The 17,591-nt window shown below is 38.2% G+C and overlaps 1 protein-coding gene across 1 annotated transcript; it reads right to left on the reverse strand.

Moving 5' to 3' along the window:
• Positions 1-6,167: 6,167 nt before the first annotated feature.
• On the reverse strand, positions 6,168-7,103 carry LOC126067667 (olfactory receptor 2T27). Its single transcript, XM_049869774.1, has one exon. The coding sequence runs from the start codon at positions 7,101-7,103 to the stop codon at positions 6,168-6,170; it is 936 nt and encodes a 311-aa protein (XP_049725731.1).
• Between the last annotated feature and the right edge of the window lie 10,488 nt (positions 7,104-17,591).

A 17,591-nucleotide genomic window follows, 5' to 3' on the forward strand; every position in this document is an offset into this window, starting at 1 on the left:
ATGCTTTCTAATTACACAAAATCATTAGACCTACACTTCATGCAACCTACAATACAAATGAAAAAACACAGATTTCCAGCCATCAAAATGATCATACCTAATTCTTTCTAAAGAATTTGTTATACGAATAGTGAAAACTACAAAAGCTCTTCAATTAGATGCTGAATCTACTTAAATAGACTTTTCCCTCCAGTGTGATGTGTCTCACTACAGAGTCACAAATGCGTTGTACCAAATATTAACCCTTTTGGTCCTGGATTGGCCTGGCAGTACCTGGGCTGGCTACAGACACTAGGGAGTTGACTTTGCTGTCAGCAACCATCTCAGTTTACCCCAGTGTGCCACACAACTGCCATTTACTTTGATTTCCCTGCCATGAAAATGGTTGAGAAACCCTATTATAATAATTTGGTCATGTCTTTATAATTAGTTTCTATATAAGTTTGTTAATAAAAATAGCTCAAACCCTTGGCATTATATTGATTAGCAGGTCCCTGACTGTTATGTCACAATTATCTTTTCATTGTTGAACTTAGCTGTCTTGCAAATATGGAAAAAAAATCCAAATTATTTACATTATCATAGAGATTTTTTTTGACTCATCAGTTTTTCTTCTGATTTTTCTTGTCCATCTTTATCTTCTTCTCCTCCTTCCTTGTCCTATACCGCCTTCAAATCTTTTTTCAGTAATCTCCCTTGCATAGCGATAAAAACATGTATGGCCCCTGCAAACTAAGACAATGATTCCCAGTGTTTGGGGGTTTAAATTCCCAGCACTGGATTTGATTTCAAATAATTCTATATGCCCATCACAGTTCAATGTGCTACCTGACATTGAGAGTAAATCCTCATTGAAACAAAACCCTCCTATTTAACATTTTAAGACCCGAATGATTTTTTGGGAGGAAGGTATTTCTAAATTTCTAAGATTTTAGCTCTTTACTTATATCGCTGAAAGACAGAGACACATATCAATAGGTCCCTAGTTGGAGCTTCAAAGATGGTCAAATAAAGCACGAAAATAGAATCCTGGGAGAAGAAAATATCATAGCTGACAAGATATTGGATCTAAAGATACCTCAGGTATCATATAAGTCTAAAATCTCATTTTAGGAATGACTAAAAAGGCCCTGAGACAGAACACCTTGTCAAGGAAAATGTTAAAGATCCCTGAACTTGGGATAAGGACACCTGGGCTGCAGAAACAGTTTCGCCATTTCCTATGTGTCCTTGGGCATGGAATCCCACTCTCAGAGGTTGATCTTCCATCTATTAAATAAAATTTGATGCAGTCATTTCTGAGAATGCCTGAAGCTTCAGTGTTCTACTTCAAGCTCCAGTGTTCTACAATGCTAAGCTTAAATGTTGTCTCCTTATTTTCTGTGTTGTGATTCTTATTTTTTTAATAATGTTTTATTATGTTTACTTAATAAATAAGAATCTTAACACTATTAGCACTGTTGACTTAATACATTTATTTGCTACCAAAAAACAAGTGGAGAAAAATCATGGTTGGAGATGTCTCTTGAGATTATTGAAGGGACTCTGGGATACCACTAAACAAAGACTAGGAAGTACTGAGTTGGAGACTATATTCCAAGGCAAAATGTGTTGCTGTAAACACTGAAGGAATAGGCACAGACAACTGAATCTATCCAGACAGCATGTGAGGTGATCAGACACCCAAAAAAGCAAAAACACAAAGTGAGAGCTTCGGAATCTGGTCTCTGCCCAGAGTTGGAAACAAAATTCTCTCCACTTATCTGACTCACTACAAAGCAGGTAGAACCTTATGCTGTTGCAGACTGAAAATGATTTACATTGGTACATCGGAACCAAAATGGCCCGTTGAGTACAGCATTAAGGAAGCAGATACAGATTTCCCTACATTTTTCACTATGCAAAACACTCTATTGACCAAGATCTAAGTGTATGTGTAGATCTGTGTAAAATCTACATTAAATAGTTTCCTATGCAAGTCTGTCTACTTTACTCGCATCTATTTCCCACACACACTATTGCCAGTACACTTCAGAAGCCTATTTTAAAAGGTCCTGACATTCCTCTGTCCCTGGATAGTCTGATAATCTAGGATAATTTGGGATAATTGAAAGCTCCATTACCACTGGAGAAAAACAGGATCACTACAAACCCATCAGTGGATCTTGGAGCACAGCAAAAGGGTGGAAACATGGGAGCAGAGTTAAAGAGCAGGAGAGAGAAAAAGCAAAAGAGGTTTGGAGGTAGAAAGGAAGAATTGTAAGAAAGGGAATAAGGAGGGAGAGAATCAGAAAATAGTAATGGAACATATGCCATAGATTTTCAAACACTGCTCCAGAGGATAGAGAATGAGGTGATAGGTGTACCGGGTGTTTGATCTAAAAGAGATTTTTGTTTTGTTTTTTTTTCAACTCACATTATTAGAGTACCAACTGCGTGTCAAAAACTAAACTAAAAACAAGTAAACACACAAACACTTACGAGTTGATGTGCCTGGAGGCATGTGGTCTCTTGATTTATTGGTTTGGGAATGGAAGGGGTCAAGTCCTACAGAGTTGATAGAAGGGTTTCCTTCCAACAGGAAACATTCTTTATGTTAGGAATGTATTAGTTTCCTAGGGCTGCTGTAACAAGGTACCACTAAAAGCGTGACTTAAAACAACAGAATTTTATTGTCTCACAGTTTTAGAGGCCAAAAGTCCAAAATCAAGGCGTTGGCAGGACCATGTTCTCTCTAAAGGCTCTAGAAGAAGAGTTTTCCTTGACTCTTCCTAGCTTTTAGTGGTTTCTGGCAATCATTGACATTCCTTGGCTCACAGATCATCACTCTAATTTCTGCCACCATCTTTACATGGTCTCTTCCCTCTGTGTGTCTCTCTTTGCCTTTTCTTCTTTTGTATAATGCCACCACTCATATTGGGTTAGAACTCTTCCTATTCCAGCATAAGCTTATGTTAATTTAACAAATGACATCTTCAAAGACCCTACTGCCAAATAAGGTCATATTCACAGGTGCTGGGGTAAGGACTTTAACTTATCTTTTGGGGGAATACAGTTCAATCCATTGCAGAGTGTTTTGGCTTATTTTATATCATTTCTGAAGTTAGGGGGAAATCAGTGGCAAGTGACCTCATATCTTAACCCCTCATGACTGATACACTGGAGAGGCAATGGCTATTATTTTTATCACAGAAGGTATGTGATGGTTAGCCAGACACCAACAGTCCTTGAAACATATTCTGTTTTATTAAAGGTCTTGTGTTGGAGTTGGAAAGGATTGATACTCTCTGTAGCCTTGTCTGTACACGAAAGATTTCTGCTTTGAGATCAGTGCTGGACACAGTATCATCCCTGTAGTAGAAGTGGACAGGGGAGGCAGGTTTCACTGCACCTTCTCTATGTTGGTGAGTTAGCTAAAATAATACTTTATGGTATATAGCACCTTCCAAAGCTAAAATTGATTTTGCACCAGTTATCTCATTTTTCCTCTGAGATAAGAATTAGAGTAGAACATTGTAATTTTATACATTGCGAAACAAACTGGCTCAGGTTGTTAACTTATTTTGTTCAACCTGGAACAGTAAACTTATCGATGACAGCTTACCAAAACTATAATGAATTTTCTTCTTTATAATAAAAATTTAATTTTCTGAACATCACCATTGTTTTCCTATTCAGAATCTACTTGTTAGGCATGCTAAATCAGAAAATATTTCTAAATCAGAAAATAGACAAACCTTCTAATTCTGATCTAGTGCATTCTCTCCAGGTCCCTGATGGAGAAAATAAGACCCAAAGAGGATCAGAGACCTGAGTAGTCCTAGATGGTCAGGACAGAATGGAGTCTAAAATTTGAGTCCCCAACTTCTGGTTCCAATTTGGGTACTGTTGAAGGAAAACTGGACAGGGTGCCTACATTTAAGGAGAAGGACCAATGTCATCTTCCACCCATCTATCCTCTTTGGAAATGCAGTACAGAAACATAATGTGCCTTTGAATGCTCTATAAAGGAACAGCTTCCCTTTTTCTTTTCCAGGATTGGATTTTCTGAAATATATATTAACTCCCAACTGACTTGTCTACACATGTTTATACCACAGAACATCAATAGGCTAGAAAAGTGGTCTTATGGATAAGTATATTTTGTTCTTTGTAATGTAAAAAACCTCTTTCTTTAATAATGAAATATAAAACAGTTAATACGCAAGATATAAAAGTAAGAAAATGCCAGAAGTAGAAGTTAAAATAGAAAGAGTTTTAGTCAAGTGGGGAAAAGGAAAGAAACAAGAAGAATTAAAAAAAAAATACTGGTTAATATACAATAACCAAATAAATATAATATGATAAAGTATTATGAAAATAGAGAATGCAAGAAATACAAATTAATTTCCAAAAAAATAAATCAGCATTTCAACCTTAAAAGATTCCCATACTTTTGCAAAATGAAACATTATATTATGTTGTTGTTGTTGTTGTTAGGTGCCGTTGAGTTGGTTCCAACTCATAGAGACCCTATGCACAACAGAACGAAATGCTGCCCGGTCCTGAGCCATCCTTACAATTGTTGTTATGCTCGAGCTCATAGTTGCAGCCACTGTGTCAATCCACCTCATTGAGGGTCTTCCTCTTTTCTGCTGACCCTGTACTCTGTCAAGCATGATGTCTTTCTCCAGGGACTGATCCCTCCTGACATGTCCAAAGTATGTAAGACGCAGTCTCGCCATCCTTGTTTCTAAGGAGCATTCTGGCTGTACTTCTAAGACAGATTTGTTCATTCTTTTCGCAATCCATGGTATATTCAATATTCTTCAACAACACCACGATTGAAAGGTGTCAATACATTACAACTTCATTTAAATCTAGTAAAAATGGTTTAAAAAATCAAATATAGTAAGAAATCTTCTCTGTTAGTTCCTATTATTACTAAGAGGTCAGGGGCAATGAGAGATATGGAATGTAGGGATCATTCAAGTTTACTAGCTCCTACAACCGCCCCCCACTACCTTTTTTTTTTAACATCCAGTCCACTGTTCTGGGATGAATTTTGGAAAATATTACAAAAAATAGGTACAGATAGACATCATAGTGTTGGTTTCCTCCAACATTTGATCTGTACAATTAGGACTGGGCAGTGTTTTGTTCTGTAGTGCATAGGGTCGCTATGAGTTGGCACCTAATAACAACAACAACATTATGTCTATAGGCCGTATTAACTGGATTCATTGAGAAAATTAATTGAATACGAGCAAACTTTTTTTTTTCTTTTTAAACAAATAATGACACCAATCCTGGCTTAACTGAATGAAATATATCTACAGAAGACAAAGAAAAAAAAAAAGTCACTTGAAGAAAAATAAATTATACATGGAAATAATATCCAAAATACAATTTGGAAATGAAAAATGGTAATAGTTGCAAAACATAATGAATACAATATCACTAAATTGTATATGTGAAGAATATTGAAAGGACAAATGTTCTGTTACATATATATTTATCACAATAAAAGAATAAATAAAATAATATTTGACAAGTATATTTCACTGAATTGGCCAAACTGTAGACTGTCTAAGGAGAGACAGTGCTGAGAAGTAGCTGAAGATGAGCATCTCCTTTGCTATGACTGAGTGTAGCCAGAAGCTGAGTGAATGCTTTGTTAAAAGCAAAGGGATGACTACTATAACTGACCTCTATTCTCACTCCATCCAAAACTGTCCATTCCTCAGATGCCTCAGACCTTTTGAAAAATGGCCAAGCCCTCAAAATCCTACAGTCAGCTTCCCAAATCCCATGAATGCCCCACAGTTGCTGGCATGTGGGTGACTTAAGTTTCCAGACAATGCATAGTCAAATCCAAAGACGATGATAAAGCCCCATATCCTTGTACTCAAGCCTCTAACAGTAGAGAGAAGTCACTGAGTGTTGTAAATGGTTAATATACTTTGCTGCTAACTGAAAGGTCAGAAGTGAAGTCCACTCAGGGGCACCTTGGAAGAAAGGTCTGGCAATCTATGTCCAAAAAATTAGCCATTGAAAACCTTTATGGAACACAGCTCTACTTTGACAGGCATGGGGTCACCAAAAGTTGGAGTTGACTCACAAACAACTGTTTATTTATTTTCCTTTTTTCAGCAGTAGAAGCATACTCATTAGAAAGCATTTACCCTTTACAAGGAGAAACCTCTCTCCAGGGCCTTCTGCAAAACCCCTGTGACATCCTTGTTCCTGAGGCTGTAGATGAGTGGGTTGAGCATGGGAGTAAGGATGGTATAGAAGGCAGATACAGCCTTGTCCTGCTCAGGGGTGTGGTAAGAGTGAGGCAGCACATATGTGTATGTGGCGGCTCCATAGAATAGGCTGACCACCACCATATGTGAGGAGCAGGTGGCCACCGCCTTCCGCCTCCCCTCTGCCTCACTCATCCCGTAAACAGTGATGAGGATTCTGGTGTAAGAGGCAGAGATGACAGAGAATGGAATGAGAAGCATCATGATGCAGCAGACATACATGGCTGTCTCATAGGCTGATGTGTTTATGCAGGAGAGCTTCAGAAGGGCAGGCACCTCACAGAAGAAGTGGTTAATTTCCCGAGATGCACAAAAGGGGAACTGCATGGTGACTGGGGTGAGCAGGAATCCATCCACAGACCCTCCCAGCCAGGCTGCCACCACGATCAACAAGCAGACTTTGCGGCTCATGAGGACAGGGTAACGAAGAGGGTTGCAGATGGCCACATAGCGATCGTAAGACATGAGTCCTAGGAGAAAGAACTCAGCACCTGCCAAGGTTAAGTAGAGGAAGTGCTGGGCTGTGCATCCTGCAAAGGTAATGGCCCTCTGTCCCACCACCTGGTCAACCAGCATCTTGGGTACAATGGTGGAAATGTATAGGATGTCCATGAGGGAGAGCTGGCTGAGCAGGAAGTACATGGGGGTGTGGAGGCGGGAGTCTACGTGGATGAGAATGATCATGATGGTGTTGCTGGCTATGGAGATCACAAAGACAAGGAGGATGAGAGCGAAGAGGAGCCAGGGAAAGCGAGTGTTGCTGAACAAGCCCAAGAGGACAAAGTCGGCATACATGGAATAATTCCCCCACTCCATAGTTCTGCAGGCTGCATAAAAGAGAGAGAGGTATGAGATGTAAGGTTTAGTACAAAGGAAAACTATCTGGTTTGCTTAAAGCATTAAAATGTGGACATGGACAAATCATCCTTGGAGAAATTAATGACATCTCATTGTGAACTTACCCTCTTTTTTTAATACTCTCTGGAGTTGATTACAGTTAATGGATTGCTTTGAGAGATTAGTCTTTACCTTTGTGTCCTAAGTGCCACTACCATTCATGAAGCCCCAAATTTTCTATATCCTGGAAAAACAGACAGAGCAGGATGCCATATTGGAACATCATGCCATCATTCCTGACTTGCTGACTACTGCTTCTTAACTTACAAGTCATCATGGGATGATTTTTGTCAGTTGGCTCATTGACATTTAAATATTTTTGGCATAGAACTCTTTGCTCAAGCACAACCTTACACAAAGGAAGATATACAAAAAAAGAGATAAAAATGCAAGGAGCATTATTGAATTGTGATAGAGTGATGGGTAAGAAAGGGAATATCCTACCCTTTCCCCCCTCTCATTCCATAAAGCTCCAGTTCTCACACTTGGACTCTAGTTTGAATATCACATACCAAGAGCATATTTTTGCTTAAGAAAGAACAACCATATTGACTGAGTTTACCTAATTTACACCATTCTTGACACATTTATACATTATAAAATTTGTGTGCTTAGCTTATGTTTAATAGGATTACCCAGAAAACCAAAACCCAAAAACCCAGTGCCGTCAACTCCGACTCATAGGTATTAGATATTTGAAAATAAATATTCCATGTGGAGGATGAAGCTGCTGAAGATTTCTGAGCTCTGAGAAGCAACCCAAAAATTAGTAGAAAGAAGGCGATCAAGGGAAAAAAAAATGTTTAGGGTCAAGTGGTGTTTATTTTCATTCTTTTAGCAGAAAACTACTGATTAATAACATTCAACTCATTAACATGCTTAAGTGAAACAGGGTCAATGATTAATAGTTTTTTTTTAATAGAAAATTAAACCAATTTAAATAATATTGGAGGACACTCCAAATAGAAGGTGTTTTCTGCTTAAACCTGAAGTCAAGGTATGCATATATAACTTTTTCAGTTAAACAGTATTTTACAACACATTTGAACAGGTGAATGATTTGAATAAGCCATTTCTCTCAGGGTCTCATAGATCCACACTGGTCAATATGGTGACAATGAGCCACATGTGGTTACTGAGTACCTGAAACATGAGTGGACAGAATTGAGACATGTGCCAGTATAAATTACACTTCAGATTTCAAAGACTTAATATGAAAAAAAGAATACAACATATCTCATTAAAATTTTTATATTGATGACATGATGAAATAATGTTTTTAATATATTGAGTTAAATAAAATAGATTATTAAAATTAATTTTATCTGTTCTTTTTACTGGTTTAATGTGGGTGCCAGAAAGTTTAAAATTACTTCTGTGGCTCTCATCAGATTTCTACTTGATTGCACTTTTCTAGGGGCATCCCTTTCCCAGAATCTGACAACTCCAAATATGTTAGTCCAACCAAGTTCCCCAGAACTAAATCGTCACAATGCCCCAAATAGAAAGAACTAAGCAAAAAATTCAGGTGCAATAACTACAACAACAATAAAAAAGCATACTGATATTAGGAGTCCCTGGTGGTGCAAAGCAGCCCTTGACTGCTAAACAAAAGGCTGAAGGTTCAAGTGTACTCAGAGGCAACTTGGAAGAAAGCCTTGATGATCTAATTCCAACAAAAATCAGTCATGAAAAACCCTGTGGAGCACAGTTCTACACACATGGAGTTGACTCAGTGGCAGCTGGTACTGGTAATGCTGTTACCTGTATATACATTCACCAGTAAATAGCAGTAAGAACATATTAGTAGCAGAATACTTAGTGTTTCACAAACATTATTTCATTTACTTTTCCCAACAACACTATAAAATATTGAAAATTGCTTTCTCCATGCTACAGATGAAAAAAAAAAAGAGAGAGAGAGAAGGAAAAAAGAAGCTTAAAGAAGTTAAGAAACTTCCCCAGGGGCACTTGGCTCTGGTTAACCAGTGACAATATAATGCTTTTTGCTGTTTTCTAATAAGCCTAAAAAAAAAAAAATAAATAAGCCTAAGCAGACATTAATTCATTCCAAATATTTCCTGAGACATGCTGTATTAGTCAAAGTTTTAAACTCTGAAAGGATCTAAAATAATGTACAGGACATGGCCTCTGCCTTCAAGGAGTCTAGAAAAGAGACAGGTTATAAGCCCTTATGTATGTATGGCCACAGGTGTGCTTTAAGAATGACTTTAAGACCTCCGGGATTTTGACTTCTCCCTAGTTGGTGTATAATGGAGAACATGAAAAGGGCAGTAAATTGTGAGAAAAGGAAGATGGACGCCGTGGAAACTGAAGTTCAGCAGCAGGTACATGAGAAATTGGCACCAAGTCTCTTATGGAAATTTCGCTACAGCTATATTATGATGGATGGATCTACAACTACGTAAAATAAGTTTCGGACAGGCTTTTACTAATAAGACCTACATTACATCTTCATAGATATTCCAGCTTTTCATTCTTGAAATATTACCAACTTTATGTCAGTGTTTTTCATGGGGTGTTTTCCTAATACTTGCCCTTGTTCCATTTCTATCTTTTTTTTCCCCATTGTGTTAAAGCATTAAAAAAAAAAAAAAAGCCTTCAGTTCTGACTCACAGTGACTCAATAGGACAGAGTAGAACTACCCCGCAGGGTTTCCAAAGCTATAATCTTTACAGGGGCAAATTGCCATATCTTTCACCTGCTGTTAAACCACTAGGGAAATTAAAAGCAAGCATTCAGCAAAAGTCCACATTGTGGAACACAGAGACATGCTCATCACCCTAACCCTGACTAGCTAGTAAGAATGAGCTCCTCCCAGTGCTCCACTCAATATTTCACTATAAATTCAGAGGCTGGGAGATGGTTAGTGAAGAAGACCAAGCACAGGGACTGCTATTGGCCCACGGGGAATGTTAAAGCCCAAAACGGACAGATGGGCACCAAAACCTTCCTTTCAGACCATGGTGTCCCCAGCCCTGACCAGGAATATTCCTGGTACTAAAACTCACTAATGAGGCCCTTGAGATCTCCCCACCATTGCTCACAAAGAAGAAGGGAGATTTGGCTGCTCTGTAACTCCTCGGATTTTGACAGCATCTGCTTCCCACTCTGTCAATGGTGACTCATGCCCTGCATTAAGAAATTTACAAATCATATAGCAACAGTAAAGCATATTTGGAAAATAAGAGAAGGGAATCTGTTAGAATATCCCATGCCCATATAAGTATTGTCATGTATATGAGTAATTTTTAATTTCAGTACACTTTCAACTTTTTATAACATATATGTGTATATATAGTTGTATATAACATATTATGTATGTACATAAATTATAATATTTAATATACCTTTCTCCATGTAGATGCACAGCCTGTACACAAAATATCATGATAGTTGAATGATGTGACATCCACTTAATTGTTTCTCAGTGGTTTGGCATCTACTTGCTTCTAAGTTGTGATGACTGGTTTTTGTGTTTTTTCTATATATGGGATTAATTTTCTGGGATAGGCCCTTGGAAGGTGAATTTTCCAGAATCTGAAGCCCATCACCAAATTGTTGACCACTGGTATTAACAAGAACAACAGGCAGCACAGTGCCCACTCCAGCATTTACTACTAGTTCCTGAATCAGAAAAATGACTATCGTTAATATAAATTTTGAACATATTATTAGTATATGTATGTTTTGTCATTCTATTATTTATTTATTTATTGATTTTCGTTCATGATCTTTACCTTTTTTACATTGGGGATTTCTCAAAAATGTGCATGTTCTCTTTATCCAAAAAAAAAAAAAAAAAAATGGATATTCTTGTGCCTGTAGTATTTATTGCAAATACTTTCCCCAAACTATTCTTTGTCATTGTAACTATATTTGATTTTTAGGTCAAAATTTTAAAATACATATGTACAAGAAGCTGGACTATATGAAGAAGAATGGGGCATCAGGATTGGAGGAAGACTCATTAACAACCTGCGTTATACAGATGACACAACCTTGCTTGCTGAAAGTGAAAAGGACTTGAAGCACTTACTGATGAAGATCAAAGACCACAGCCTTCAGTATGGATTGCATCTCAACATAAAGAAAACAAAAATCCTCACAACTGGACCAATGAGCAACATCATGAAAAACAGAAAAAAGATTGAAGTTGTCAAGGATTTCATTTTACTTGGATCCACAATCCACAGCCATGGAAGCAGCAGTCAAGAAATCAAAAGACGCATTGCATTGGGTAAATCTGCTGCAAAGGAGCTCTTTAAAGTGTTGAAGAGCAAAGATGTCACCTTGAAGACTAAGGTGCACCTGACCCAAGCCGTGGTATTTTCAATCACATCATATCCACACGAAAGCTGGACAATGAATAAGGAAGGCCAAAGAAGAATTGATGCCTTTGAATTGTGGTGCTGGCAAAGAATATTGAATATACCATGGACTGCCAAAAGAACAAACAAATCTGTCTTAGAAGTACAACCACAATGCTCCTTAGAAGCAAGGATGGCGAGACTGCACCTTACATACTTTGGACATGTTGTCAGGAGGGATCAGTCCCTGGAGAAGGACATCATGCTTGGCAGAGTACAGGGTCAGTGGAAAAGAGGAAGACCCTCAACGAGATGGATTGACACAGTGGCTGCAACAATGAGCTCAAGCATAACAAGGATTGTGAGGAGGCCTCAGGACCAGGCAGTGTTTCGTTCTGTTGTACATAGGGTCACTGAGTCAGAGCCGACTCATCGGCACCTAACAACAACATATACTTAAGACATTTATTTTGTTCTTTTGTACTCTGACTTTAGTTTAGAAAGTTATTCCTCATACGGATCTGTGATTAATATGTAATTCTATTTTAGTCTTATCATAATTTTTAAAATATGCAATATTTATTACATCTGAAGTCTATGTTGATCTTTGGTGAAAATTATGGGGCTATGGGTTTCTCTACAAGGCCAAACATATATAATTAATCTATCCTTTCAGATCATGCCAATTAACCTTAATTCTAGTTCTTCATGTAGGCAAAAGAGATCAAGTGTGGATGAAAATAGGCAGAAATTTCTCACTGAGGTCCACCACTTCTCTGTTGATACGGGGAACATATTAACATGAATTGAACCTAATTTTTCACTCATGTTGTATGTTTAAATTCTGGTATGAGGTGTGGATACAAAAAACAGAGAAGAATCAGGTTTAGCCTTAGACAAAATGGTACTGTAAAATACAATGGCAATGTTGTAAATGTTAAATTCCAGAAAAAAAACCCAGGGCCTAGCACTTTTTAATTTCGGAACCTCACCCTATACTTTCCATATTTTTTCTTTCCAGTAATAACAGATGGAGGCAACCAGTGTTCTTTGTCATTGTTGTTTGTTTTTATACTGCAATTCTTCTAACAAATACTGCTGTGTCAAAAATTAGCTATAAACGATGTAGCCATCTAAATAAGAAGATAGTTGAGGGTGCTAGAAGACCAAATCAGACAAGACCTTAGGGCAACCAACATGAGTCAATATTGTCCTGGGCAAACAGGGATGGAAGGTAATCCTTGCTCTAAACCATTTAATCCTATGCATAATCTAACCCATTGTGTTTATACTCCAGTGGTGTTTGTATATTAAGCCTCGCCTCTGTGGAATAAAAGGCGTGTTCTAAAGTAAAATCATTTGGAGAATCAATCTTAAAATTGTAGAAAAATTTTGGTTAAAGTAGATGGACCTTCAGTCATTCTGAAAGCAGAGCAAGGGCATGATCACCCTTTCAGCTACATATCAAGAGAAGCTGAACTGGGGTCTTCTGTTGTCTATTCCTGCCTTCTTAGTTAACTAGTGCTGCTATAACAGAAATTCAACCATTGGCTGGGTATAACAAACAAAAATTTATTTTCTCATAGCTTAGGAGGCTAGAAGTCCGAGTTTAGGTGTCAGCTCTAGGGGAAGGCTTTCTCTCTGTTAGCTCTGGGGAAGGTCCTAGTCTCTTTAGCTGGTTTTCCTGGTTCCTTGGAGATTTTCATTTGGCTTAGCATCAATCTCTCCCATCTTTGACTGCTTGCTTGCTTGTTTAATCTCTTTTATATCTCAAAAGAGATTGGCTCAAGATATACCCTATATTAATCCTGACTCATTAATATAACAAAGCCATTCCATTCCCAAGTAGGATTATAACCATAGGCATAGAGGTTGTGATTTACAACACATATTTTGGGGGGGACACAATTCAATCCATAACACCACTCTTCAAACGTATTTATCCTCAGCATTTTTCATATAGTTTGATGAACATTACACCAGGTTTGGGATCAGAAACCCTGGTTTCACATCCCATCTTTATCATTTATAAGCTTTACAAGCCTGATATGCTACTCACATTTTCAGTTCTGTCTTGCAAGAATTTCTAAGTTTACATAAGGAAGTATGGATGGTACAGCTTCTTGGAGCAGGATAGGGAGATTTTCTTAACTACACCATCTTTAGAGAATTTACTAACTACCTTTGAAAGCAGGGTAGTACAAATTGGCTTAGCTCCTGTCCCTATAAACATTTCTAGGTCATATAAGTGAATATGCTTCCAAATGATGAAATCTTTGTTGAATCTTTGCATTGACATAAATTTGTTATTTTCCTGACCAGAGAAACCCACAAGATTAGGCTATACACATTAGAGAATCGAATCCATTAACCAGCTGATGGAAGAAATGAGGTCAAAAGATATAAAATTTACATGAGTTTCATAGATTCACAAGTACCTATAATTAGAACTTTCCGACACATCAACTTCCATATTCCCCAATATCACCCAGGCTTGAACCAACTTCCAAATAACTAAATACAGAATATGATATTTTAACTCTATGATTGGTTGACATAAAGTCCTCAAGTTACTTACCGCGAGCTGTAGCTTCCCAAAATCTTGTGATCTGAATCTGCAGAACAAGTGCCTATTTTTCAGAGAAAATCTTACAGAACTACCATATGAAATAGAATTGCTCAGTATTTCTGTTCTCTAGCAAGTGTGGGCAGGTGAGAGGCATGAATGTAATCTTCCAAATATAAAAATTTCTATATTTCAAAGCTAAGTAAAGAGGAGAAAAGAAAATTGCAAGGGAGAGAAAGGAGGACACAGGGCAATCTTTCTGATGTGGCATCAAGGCAGGAGTTGCTACGCATTCAAAGAATGAAATGGTGCAGTGGCTTGAGCAGGGAATTATATCTTGCTGGCAAAAGGAGAAAAGTCAGTCCCTAACCAGTGTGAGACCCTTTAAACTTAACACGGACAGGCAAATAGATTGAGGACATAGAGACTGATCAGCCTGAGTCCTCAAATGCCTAATAAAGATGGTGCAAGGCAAGCTGGTACCCACTACATTACATAGGATGCTTAAAACAAAGAGATAAAGTGACTTAAATAGGACAGCTTGCATCATGGTGGTGGAGGAATCCTCTCCTTTGAAAGGAAATTGACATCAGAATATCACTCCCTGGGGCTCTCTGTCCCCAGCCTGCAATTACACAGTTAAAATAGATATGACAAGTTCCTTCAGCTTCCTTTATTTTTTAATTCAGGAAAAAAAAAAGCTTTAATCTATAAAGAATTACAATAATAATTAAACTGTTCCTAAATGAATCAGGTGTGAGCGCCTGCACTCAAATTATCTTTTTTTTTCTCTTTTACTTTGCTCTTGTCATTGCCCTGTAACTTTCCTTCCCTTTTTGCATTACCAGTTCTTATGCATGCCTCTCTTAATGGTTTAAAGACAAACCTACCCCTTTTAAGAAAGAGCTGCTTTGCTTTACATACTAGGTTTTAGGCCCCACCTCACCAATTAAGTATGCAAATAGCATATATCCACCTTGCCTGTGTTACAACTTGCAATAGTTCCCAGCATTGTAATGCATTCAATATATACAGTGAAACAACTAAAAGAAATAAGAAATGGAAAACTTTGTGTTACTCCAAGAGCAGTAAAATCCGTTTTTCTCTTCTTACTAGTATTTTTACAAATGCCCACAGTTTACTCCCAAAAAAAAAAAAAAAATTCAGACCATAGGGCTTCTCTGTACTGCTCTCTCTCTTTTATCTCTTGGCTCATTACCATGAACTGCATATTTACCTCCCCAGGGGTGTGCGTGAGTGTGGGTGGAATCCAGGTTTTCTGTGGCCTAAAGTTTATGTTCCACTGCTATTCATAAGGTTTTTACTAGCTAATGCTTTTCAGAAGTAGACTGCTGGGTCCTTCTTCCTAGTCTGTCTTAGTCTGGAAGCTCAGTTGAAACCCGTCTTCCATGGGTGACCTTGCTGCTATCTGAATACCAGTGGCATAGCTTCCAGAGTTACAGCAACACGCAAGCCCCCACAGTACGACAAACTGATGTGCATGTGAAAGCTGGAGAATGAATAAGGAAGTCAGGAGAAGAATTGACGCCTTTGAATTGTGGTGTTGGAAAAGAATATTGAATATACCGTGGACTGCCAAAAGAACAAACAAATCTGTCTTAGAAGAAGTACAACCAGAATGCTCCTTAGAAGGAAGGATGGCGAGGCTGCGTCTTACATACTTTGGACATTTTGTCAGGAGGGATGAGTCCCTGGAGAAGGACATCATGCCTGGCAGAGTCCAAGGTCAGAGGAAAAGAGGAAGACCCTCAACGAGGTGGATTGACACAGTGGCTGCAAAGATGAGCTCAAGCATAACAACGATTGTAAGGATGGCTCAGGAGCAGGCAGTGTTTCGTTCCGTTGTGCATAGGGTCGCTATGAGTCGGACTCGAAGGCACCTAACAACAACAACAAAGGTTATGTAATTGGGGGGGAGGTGAGCACTCCTGGGTGTCTCAGATAGTTAAGAGCTAGATGAAAAGTTAGAGGTTCAAATCCACCCAGAGATGCCTTGGAAGAAAGGCTTGGCAATCTACTTCTGGAAAATCTCCCATTGAAAACTTTATGGAGCCCGGTTCTATTCTGACAGACGTGGGGTAACCATGAGTCAGAATAGGTTCAAGGGCAACTGGTTTGTTTTTGTTTTCTGTAAAAAAAAAAAAGGTTACAGAGTCATGACTGGCTAATTAGATACGAAGAATAATCACTTAAAATGAGAAAATAAATCACAGAAAATTAAAAATTTAAAAGAACTGACAAATACCAAAGAGAAATGGTGGGGGGGGGGGGATGGACAACATAATATTGTTATTATTTAACTGCTTGACCAGCTGAAAACCAGTTGCTATGGAGTTGACTCTGACTTCTAGTCCCCCGATGTGTGTCAGGGTGGAACTGTGCTCCATAGTATTTTTGTAGTGTTTTCAATGGCTGATTTTTCAGAAATAGATTGCTGCTTTACTCTGTGATTGCACCTTATGAGGCAGTTATCATTTTCTATAGAGAAAAGTAGAAAGATAATTTAATCTTCTATTTTGTGTGGTTAGCTGAGATGTTTTACTATTTTTTGAAAGCTTTGAAAAGTTTCTTTCTGTGTCTCGTATATTTTTAGGATTGAGATTCCAATTTGAGAAAACTGCAATTAAATTACTTTCATATGTGGCCTGCCTTAGCCTGATTTCCTAGCAAGTTGAAGTAAAAATTATTCAACTGGAAGTGTTTGCTTGAGAAATGTGATCCAGGGAGCCCAAAACAAGGAAAACAGGGAAACAAAGCCAGTGCTGATGCGTTGTTGAGGTGGCTGTCTTCAAGTCTGCCTGGAGGCTCCCTCTCAGGGGTCTGGAGGATCATTTCATATGCATCCCAGCGTTGTTTGCCAGGAAGAAAGGGGGTGGCATCCATTAACCAGCTACTGGCCCATTTTTGAGGTGCTCCTTCAGGCCGCATTCACCTGAACTCAGAGGGCCTTTTCAGGAAGGTACCTCCATGATGGCCACTGTGCTGAGAGAGAAGTCAGGAAGGGGGAGAATTCTGGCCTGGCCAAAATGAGGCTTTGTCACGCTCACCAGCATGAAGCTAGTTGGCCCCAAACAAAACTATCACTGTGGAAATGATGGGAGAAGAAACAGCTGAGAGTCCTCAAGAATCTATAGGACATCCTAGTGGTGTCTGATATGTGTGCTGTAAGATTCTGGGGCATTTCAAGTTCTCTTGTGCAGTGACCTTTCTTAAGTACTTTTGGAATTGACAGCATAATGAATTTTATGTTATCCTCATACATGACAGTATTTTCTGACAAATCGAATATAGATGTATACGTACGTGTGTCTATATTTTTACCAATGTGCTTGTATGTGTTATATGTATATTTCCCTAACTGGCATCAAAAATCCCGAAAGGCTCTTCATTATTTCTATTCAAAATATTTTCCCCAATTTATGTATGTGTGTTATATGTTTATTTCTCTGCTTCAGATGGGTTTCAAAAATTCCAAGGGACTATTCATT

This window comes from Elephas maximus, chromosome 2 (assembly GCF_024166365.1).
Source record: "Elephas maximus indicus isolate mEleMax1 chromosome 2, mEleMax1 primary haplotype, whole genome shotgun sequence".
NCBI classification, from domain to species: domain Eukaryota; kingdom Metazoa; phylum Chordata; class Mammalia; order Proboscidea; family Elephantidae; genus Elephas; species Elephas maximus.

What these genes read in the sequence shown, in the direction of transcription:
- LOC126067667 (XM_049869774.1), bottom strand. Translation starts at nt 7,103, where the DNA reads ATGGAGTGGGGGAATTATTCCATGTATGCCGACTTTGTCCTCTTGGGC.